The sequence below is a fragment of the Lactuca sativa genome, chromosome 3 (assembly GCF_002870075.4).
Source record: "Lactuca sativa cultivar Salinas chromosome 3, Lsat_Salinas_v11, whole genome shotgun sequence".
NCBI lineage: Eukaryota > Viridiplantae > Streptophyta > Magnoliopsida > Asterales > Asteraceae > Lactuca > Lactuca sativa.
The window spans coordinates 158,349,208-158,358,913 of NC_056625.2; the positions used below are offsets into that span (position 1 = coordinate 158,349,208).

Here is a 9,706-nt window from a genome sequence, read left to right on the forward strand (position 1 = left end):
TTCCATGTGTTTGTCCGACTGATATCATGAGAGCAAAGGATTATATGATCACTTATCTTAAATGGCGTATCATCATCATCTCAGTTCCAAGAGACTTTGAAAGAGCTATCATTGCTAGTCGGATTTTGAAGTCATATTTGCAAATATAGTTATTAGACTTATCCAAGTGGGAGACTGTTGGATATAGTGTCTAAGTCCATAACTTTATTTGGTATATACTTGATCCGACCCGACATGGTCCATTTGGGTTGCATGGCATTGCAATACTTGGGTAGACTAAAAAAGAGAATATGGCACTTTTAATTATTAATATATTATAAGTTCTAATATATTAATAATAGTGTTATTTAATTAGTATTGATCAAGTATTAATCTAGTATTAATTTGGTGATCAAAGTGAGACTAATTAAATAGATAGGGTTGATTATGACAATCATCAATTCTTTTATGGTGGATTAATGATCCATGGTTTATGGGTTATGGATGTAACCATTTGGAGCTCCATGGATAGTCCATGGGAGTTACAAACCCATGGGTCATGAGAAATGAAGAGTCATGACAGTTATGGGTCTTCTTAATGAAACCCTAATTGTGACACCACTATAAAAGGAACCCTTTGGCTAGCAAAATCGTGACCTAGTGTTACTGGAGAGGGCATAACCGATTTTGAGTGCTAGAAGTATTCTCTCAAGTTATTCCAAGTTTTGTGGTGTTGTGTGAAGCATTTGAGGCACAACATTTGGGGTGCTAGGCTTACAAAATCTTGAAGGAATCCAAGCAACAACAAGGTATGTATTTCTACTAGTTTTTATGTTTCATATATTCCCCATGCCATGCTAGTTAGGAAATAACCTTGAAAAAGAAATTTGCATGTATATAGAGAAAACATAGATTCCAGGTTATTAGGGTTGCATGTACACTTAGGAAGTGTTAGAATGCTCAAAACCCATCAGTTCTCAGCCGAAATCTATTTGCGGTCAGCGTTCTCGGTCGGAAACAATTTATGGTGGAGCGGAGTCTAAAGTTCTCGGTGGAGCGTCTCCGAAGCGCTTTCGGTGGAGCATGCGAAGCGTGCTCGGTCAGCACTTCTTTTCGGTTAGCAGAATTTTCGGTCTAGGTTTTCGGTTCGCATTTTCGGCCAGCAGACCATTTTGTGCGAGAGTTCTCGGTCCAGCCAAGAAGCTTTGCATTTTGACAAAATTACAAGAATGGTCCCTGTGGTATATCGAAAATTGTCACTTTAGGCCAAACAGGTTTGGACTAACACTAATGGTCCAGAACGTTTCATTTTGTTGCGATTTTGGTCCATTTTGGTTTGATTTTTTTTTAAAATGACGATTTTACCCCTTACTATTTGTTTTTTGCTTTTCTTTTTTTATTTAATTGTTTTCCTAACTAAAAAATAAAAATAAAATAAAAGAAGAGAATCTCTCTCTCACTCACTCTCTCCCTCCCTCCCTCTCTCTCTCTCTCTCTCTCCAGCTAAGAGAACGTCACCACCCTCACTTTCCCCCCCAAGCTTCACTCTCACTGGAAAGATTGAGCACAATCGGCAGAAAAGATGAAAGCCACAAGATCGAAGCTCTGGTAGCGAAACCCTAACCCTAAAAGTTCCAGGCTACGACACACAGATCGAAGCTAGGGATTGTAACGGCGACAACCTCTGAAAACCTAGGGTTTCAAAAAACATGAATGGTGACAGCCTCTGAAAACCTCAGGATCTCATTCTTTCCTTCTTCAAACTCGATTGAAGCTCACATGAGGATCGTTTGATGGAGCCAGGAGGGTCGAGCAATAGTGGGGACGGTTTGAAACGGTGGTAGGGCTTGAGTTTTGTAAAGATAAAGCTTGTCGATTCTAAGGAAGCGGCAGATCTGAAACCATCGTTTGCAAACCCTTGTTACCCACGAACTCCGGCGGCTTGTGTTTTGTTCATCTTCTCGATTCTCAGGAGGCAGCGGTTCTATTCTATGAAAGAGAAGAATAATAAGAAGAAAAATGGTATTTCAGATCCATGAGAGAGAGAGAGAATCGATTTTTGAGTTTTGTGTGTCTGTGTTGAATCTGTTGACAAATCTATGAATGTTTGTGTTGATTTGTTTATGTTTTCTTCATATTTCATGTGTTTTTGTGTTCATCTGGTTTCGTGTATGTTTGTTCATCTGTGGTGGTGGCGAATGATGGTGGTGGCAGACTTTGGTGGTGGTTGCCAGAAAATCCAGCTGGTGTTGGTGGTTACCGAAAAATCCAACTGGTGTTGGTGGTTGCCGGAAAATCCCGTGTTCCTTGAACTCATATGATGGAGGTGGTAGAATAGGAAGAGGTTGTAGAAGTTTGGGGGGGGGGGGGAGAGAGAGAGAGAGAGAGAGAGAGAGAGAGAGAGAGAGAGAGAGAGAGAGAGATTATTTTATTTTTTTATTTTTTTATTTTTTTATTTTTCAGTTAGAAAATAATTAAATAACAAAAAGAAGAAGCAAAAACCAAATGGAAAAGGGCAAATCCGTCAGTTTAAGATTTTTTAAACTGATTTGGACCAAAACCGCAGTAAAATGAAAACTTTTGGACTATTAGTGTTAGTCCAAACCTGTTTGGTCTAAAGTAACAATTTTGGACGTACGATAAGGACCATTCTTGCAATTTTGTCTCGCATTTTCAGTCAAAATTTCGGATTTTTGACATTTTTGGCCCAAATATCAATTTTTCGAATTTTTAATTTTCGTTTTTGACATGAACCTTTGACTTTCCATTTTTGACTATCAATTTTGACTTTTGACCTTAAAAATTTACTTTGACTTGAAAGTTTGACCTTTGACTTTAAACTTTGACTTTCTAGTTTAACTTTCAAGTTTTCACGTTTGGCTTTTCGGTTTGACTTTTAAGTTTGGCTTTTCAAGTTTGACTTATAAGTTTGACTTTTTAAATTTGACTTTTAAGGTTGACTTTCAAGGTTTCAAGTCAAAGGACATTTTTTTGGTAAAAAATGAGTTCCTCAAACACCAAGGTCGATGAAGTCACATGTTCTCAATCTTGTGAAGCTACAATTAAGTTTCTCCGTGATCAAATCGATATATTAAAATGAGAAAATGAGGACCTCAAATATGAAGGCTATACCCTTAGGAAAGGTCAAAAACCCTTAAAAGCATAACTATAGGCCAAAACCAATGACTTTAGAAAAATTTAAGAAGAATACTGTAACAAATGTGAAAATTACAACTATGTTAAAAGGGAATTTGTCAAATTAACTGCCGAACTTGATGCATTAAAAGCTAAATATAAAGATGTTGAATTCAACTTTAAGAAATTTGATGTGTCAAGTGAGGTAGTTGCGTCCATGATAGAAAACCAATTAACATTTAAAGATAATCAAACTAAGGATCTAGGGTATCACAGTGTTCCACCTCCTTTCAATGACAATTATAACCCACCCCTTGAAACAAATGAGGAAGAGATACCTGCTCAGTATGGCCAACCCTGTTCCAGCTTCAATAAAGACTGAACAATGATGCCAAACTGAGAGTGTTGACGTGAAGGATTCTAATGATTCTACTTCATGTGAAGGTAAAGTAGTGGAAGATGAGAACAAGGAGAACATAATCAATTCTAGTTTTGTTGATTCTGTTGATTGTCAAACAAATGTCTCCTTGAATTCTGAATATGTTGCTTCTAATCAACATGTTATTGGTAAATACAGACCACCAGAACAAGTGAAATAGATGGCTTGCTGCAAGTGTAATTATGGGAAAAATCAGAGACAAGTCAAGTACATGCCACTAGGGGCAGGAAGAAACAATTCCTATGTGAAAAAAATACATGTTTTCACTGTGGAACAGCTAGAAACATTGCTCAAATTTGTCCAAATCGCACATATGTTCCCTGTTATGCACAAGGATGTCAGAATGCGACAAGAGGGAGATTTTCCAAAAGAAAACCTTCGAGGCCACGTTCAAACAATGGTGACTGGAACGCGAAAAAGGTCAAGAATCAAACTCCCAAGGTCAAGAAGGAAATGTCGGCCAAGAAATCCAATTCAAGAGATGCTCCAGTGAAACCAAGACCGGTTAGGTCAAAGCCATCTCGGCAATCGGCTTCAAGTTCAAAATCAAGTAATAAGGCATCCAACAGATCGAATAAGAAATGGGTTAAACCCAACTACAGATGGGTACCAAAGGTTCAAACTCCCAAATCCTCTAATGATTCTAACATTTCTTCATCTTCTGTGTGTGATAAGAAGGATATGTCATCGGAGACAGTACCTTGCAAAGATGAAGAAGGTCAATCCAATTCCAAAATGGATTGGGTTCCAAAGACCAATTAATCCTACACTCTGTGCTGTAGCAGCCATGGAGGCATATCATCAGACTTCAGTTTGTTGATAGTGGTTGTTCCAAACACATTGTTGAGTCCATTTGTGTTGCGTCTTGGGCCATATATTTTGTATCCGGATTGGGCCTGTCCATCCGTGTCTATCTAGATTAGTTTCATTGTTATCTAGATTAGTTGTAAGGTTATAGTATATATATGCATGCATGTATGTGTATATTGATTTTTGTTAATTACGTTGATTCTTGTAACCCTAAACACCTCTACAGATTGAGGTTCTTTATCGAGCTCTTCTGAGGTGTTATTGCATTAATCATACGACATATTCAGTGCCATACTTCTGCTCTTTATTACATTCTTATTTAATATCTTGCTTAGAATCATACGATCCTAAAAGAACTTTGTTCTAACAATTGGTATCAGAGCAGGAGACTGTGTGATCAATACACATTCCTTCTGTATTCATAATACTTTAGGGTTTCCGCTTTTATCGTAGAAATAGAAGCCGTCGTCTTCATATCAATGACAACTTTGTTTTTGATAAAACCCTAATCTCAAGTTTACAGGTTTGATTCTAGCAGCTCACCATGTCTCACGATGATTCGCATACAAACCCCATTAACATCTCAAACAGCATCGGATCAACAACCAGAGTACCCATACTCTATACTCAAGACTACGAAATATGGGCTCATCACTTTTAAGATTACGTGGTTGGATCTGAAGATAATGGCTATCTCATCTGGGAAGCTATCACTCTTGGACCGTTTGTACATTCGGGAACAAACACGACTATTAAGTCGCAAACGGATTACAACAAGTTCGTGACAGATGTTGAGAAGATGCGACAGGATGAGAAGGACAAGCTCTTGTGCAACGTTAAAGCCATGCGAATGATAAGATTCGCCCTGCAATCTAACACCTTTCGGCTAGTAGGTTCATGCACAACTGCTAAAGAGATCTGGGATAGGTTGAAGGAACTTTACTCAACTGATGAAGATCTGGAAGACTCCATTCAAACTCTGTTACTGTCATAATTTGGAGTTTTCGAACAGAAACCTGAAGAGAAGCTTGTACAGACCTTTGATCGGTTCAATCATCTCCTAGTAAGATGATCAAGCATGGGATAGAGAGGAAGCTGATCGAGCAGAAAGTAATGTTCATGAATGGGCTGAGACCAGAATGGATGGCTGTGGTTTCCACTGCGAAGGCGCATGAACAGTTCAAATCGTACTCACTGGCGAAACTAGTAGGGATACTAAAGTCCCATGAAATTATTGTAACCAAGGAAGCGAAAGTGGTCTCTGGTGTGGGATCGTTAGCTCTTGTTTCTAAAGGAAAAAGTATTGCAGAAGAAGAAGAAGAAGAAGAGTCAGACATGTCAGAGTGCGATCTTACAAGTGAGGAGTATGCCTTGATGGTCACAAATCCAAAGAAATTTGCAAGGAGAAAATTTCCTGTCAGAAAGAACCGAAACTGGCAGGGAAGTTATAGTTCTGAGAAGATGAAGGATGAACCGAAAGTCTCCTCTCAAAAGGATGAAGAGAAAAAGGAGAGCAAGCTTGCAGGAGACTCTGGATACGACTGCAACTATTGTGACGGCAAGAACCATTTTGCCAAAGATTGCATGTTGAGAAAGATGGCTGAGAAAAGAGAGGGTGAAGATGCTGAGGCATATTATATGCGCAAATTAGAAGAAGTCAAGAAGAAAAAGGCGTCCAACAGCTCAATGAATGCCTTAATCGTACAAGAGAATGCTGGGGAAGATGAGTTCGGTGGCATAGAAGTCTGGTCAACCGAGTCTGAAGACGAAGAGGTTAGAAGGCCCACTCATGGAAAGGCGTATGTGGCAAAGAATGAAGGTTCGGGTGGAAAGTGCTTTATCGTCACTACTGGTCCATCAACCGAAAGTGCAGATACGGAACCGAACCTGACAGAAAACAAGTGTTTTGCGGCCAAGCCGGTGAGTGAGAAGATCAACGACTGCGATCAATTGATGAAAAAGGTACATTCTATTATTGAGTCTCTTAAAATTTCAAAAACTGATTATCAAGAAGAATTAAATAAATTAAACTTTAAATTTTCTAACCTAAGTAGTAGCCTCATGCAAACCCGCTTAGCGAATTCTAACCTAACTGACCAACTTGGCAGGGTGTCTTCAAAAAGTGAGGAAAGGAGAATGTGGATTGAGCTGAAGGAAGCGGAGTTAGTTAGCGCTAGGGATGAAAGTATTTATTTGCAAAGAGACAATTTAAAGTTATTAAAACAAAGAAATGTTTTATGTTTAATTGCTAAGCATCTTTATATTAATATTGCTCAATTACGTCTAAGCTTTGAAATTGGAAAGAAAATTCATAAAATGATTTTACCCTTTCTTGAATTTAAGGAAGATGAAGTTATAGCAGAATGTGAATCAGAAGTGTCCTCTAAAGAGACATCAAGTTCATATAGGCTAGGTTTGGATAAGATAGAAACCTTCATCGATTCTAAGGAACATAAAAGTATGTTAAAAGATATCTTAGATGAAAATGATAGACAAAATATTAAAACTGAAACTATACAAACATTCGATCTGTTAAATGCCAAAATTGTTAAAGATAATAAAATAAACTTTGATAATTCGTCTGAATTTGATGCGGAAAGCGAGATGAGTGAAATATCAGTAGAGGATGAAGTTGATTGGTCTAAGTTTATGAAAAATGAAACCGAGCATGAAAAACCTCTTATATTAGAAAACTTAGTTGAGTTTGCTCGTCTGTCAAAAGAACAGAAACCAAAACTCAAGGAAAAGGCCTTGGTCTATCAAAAAGTTCAGACCGTGCCAAATCAGGTTTATGCTGTGACTGGGGTCACTCAAAGCCAAACGGCAGAATTAAGAATCATAGTTGATGAAGATAACGTTGAAGGATGCGAAGACTATTTCTGGTCTGCTTCTATTGACAACGCAGACGAGACTGTGGGACTATCTGAGAAAACCACATGGATAGTCAAAGGTAGATACATACCAGAACCCATCAACAAACCCTCCAATTTTGACATTCCAAGCACAAGTGGAACCAAAGATGTTCATGAGGAACCAATGGTTGAACCTGATGTTCCAATCAAGAGGGAAGAACCGAAAGTTCAAACTAAGAAGAGTACAGAATCTAAAATGGAAGGTAAGACAACTGTAAATCAAAAGGAGAAACCAAAGGCCAGCTTCAATGTCCACAAATCTCAAAAGGATCTAGCTGAACAGAAACGCTTGAGAAATCAGAGATATGCCACGAATCTGAATGAACGGAAAAGGCATTGGAATTCTCAAAATCCCAACTATGAGCCTCCCAGGAAAGGATCCATGGACAAGGGAAAGGAAAAGTTGAAGGAAAATTTCAGTCCAAATTCCTACTATTCCAAATCCCAGAACCGAAAGTCACGTCTCAGTCCTGAACCCACTTTCTGTCCTAGACCTAGTTTTGGTCCTAAACCCAGATTCGGTCCTCGACCCAGATTTAGTCCTGAACCCAGATTCGGTCCTAATCCTAGTTATGGATCCTCCAAGTCCCAAAATGAAACAAATTCTTTAAAGGACATCAAAGGAAAAGGAAAGTTGGAATCAGACTCTGAGAAGGAAAATAAGAAATCCTCCACTAAACCTAGGAATCAAACAAAAAATCCTAAACCATCAAAAGCAACCCAACTGATACACCAAAATTTAAAGAAGATAAAGAAAAAATCAAGGTGTATACCATTAAAAGAAAAGATCAAACCACTCTTATTAAACGAACTTATTTAGTTGATGTTTCTATAGTTATTCCTTTCTCTGTGAAAAACTCACAAGGACCCAAGAAACATTAGGTTCCTAAATCTGCTTGAATTTGCAGGTAATCAGTGACGAGCAGTTTTACGACGAATGGTATATAGACAGTGGTTGCTCGCGTCACATGACAGGGAGGAAGGAGGAGCTAAGGGAGTTTCGGTCCCTAAAAGATGGTGGGTCTATGAAGTTTGGAAACAATTCCTATGGAACAATCAAAGGATATGACATGCTAACTAATGGAGACTTCTCGATCAGAAAGGTGGCTTATGTAGAGGGATTACAGCACAATCTCATCAGCGTGTCGCAATTAGTTGTAGGCACAGGTTTGAAGGTATCATTCGATGATGAGGGGTCTGAGATAATGGAAAAACAATCCAAGAAGGTTCTGCTGAAATCTGCACGAAAGGGGGAGATGTACCCTCTGAATCTTAACCCAATTCGAGGGACACCAGCTATCTGTCTGCTGTCAAAGGCAAACACCGATGAAAGCTGGTTATGGCATCGACATCTATCACACCTAAATTTCAAAGACATCAACAAATTAGTGATTGGTAATCACGTTCGAGGCCTTCCTCTTCTCAAGTTCAACAAGGAGCATTTATGTGCAGCATGTGAGATGGGTAAACAGAGCAGAAGAAGCCACCCTACACGCATCAATACTAAGATAGTGGAAGCACTTGAACTGTTACACATTGATTTGTGTGAACCTTCTGCTATAGAGAGTATCGGTGGAAGTAAGTACATTCTTGTCATTGTAGATGATTTTTCACGCTTCACTTGGGTTATCTTTCTTAAGCAGAAATCAGATGCTACTCCCAAGCTGAAGGCATTCATCAAGCAACTGGAAGTACAACTAAAGAAGACGGTCAGAAACATCAGAAGTGAAAATGGTTTGGAATTCAAGAACAAGGATTTTGAGGACTTTCTGGCTGATAAGGGGATAACTCACAATTTTTCGGCCCCTTATACACCACAGCAGAATGGGATTGTTGAAGGACGAAACCGCTCGTTATGTGATGCAGCCAGAACCATGCTCAGTTTCGCTTCCCTACATTTATACTTATGGGCTGATGCAATTGCCGCTGCATGCTATACTCAGAATCGGTCCTTGCTCAACAAGAGATTCTCTATAACTCCTTATGAGATCTTAAACAATAGGAAACCAGACGTCAAATTTTTCCATATCTTCGGTTCAAGGTGCTTTATTTTTAATTCTAAAGAGAACCGAAATAAGTTTGATGTTAAAGCCGATGAGGGCATATTTCAGGGTTACTCTCTGTCATCAAAAGCATACATGGTGTTGAATAAGCGTTCCAAAAAAATTTGAAGAGACTTATTATGTCACCTTTGATGACAATTATATGAAGAAGGTTCAAAGGACTGAAAGTGCCTTAGGAGACATACTCCCAGAATCTAGACAGGTCTCGGTTCCAATATCCAACCTGTTTGAGGAATACATTCGGCTATTCGATGAACCAGAAAAAGCAATTCATTCAGAGGAAACAACAGCAGATAACAAAATCGATAATCTCAAGAAGTTCATAGACGAAGCTACTAAAGAGATGGAAAGCGAACCACCAAGTACTA

At 38.7% G+C, this 9,706-nt stretch overlaps 1 protein-coding gene across 1 annotated transcript; it reads left to right on the top strand.

Annotated features, from left to right (window-relative positions):
• The first annotated feature begins 5,431 nt into the window (after positions 1 to 5,431).
• On the top strand, positions 5,432 to 8,095 carry LOC111876884 (uncharacterized). The gene is made up of 3 exons (XM_052769837.1): positions 5,432 to 5,779; positions 6,707 to 6,821; positions 6,918 to 8,095. Exons 1-3 carry the CDS (start codon positions 5,432 to 5,434, stop codon positions 8,093 to 8,095), a joined length of 1,641 nt encoding a protein of 546 aa, XP_052625797.1.
• Positions 8,096 to 9,706: the final 1,611 nt, after the last annotated feature.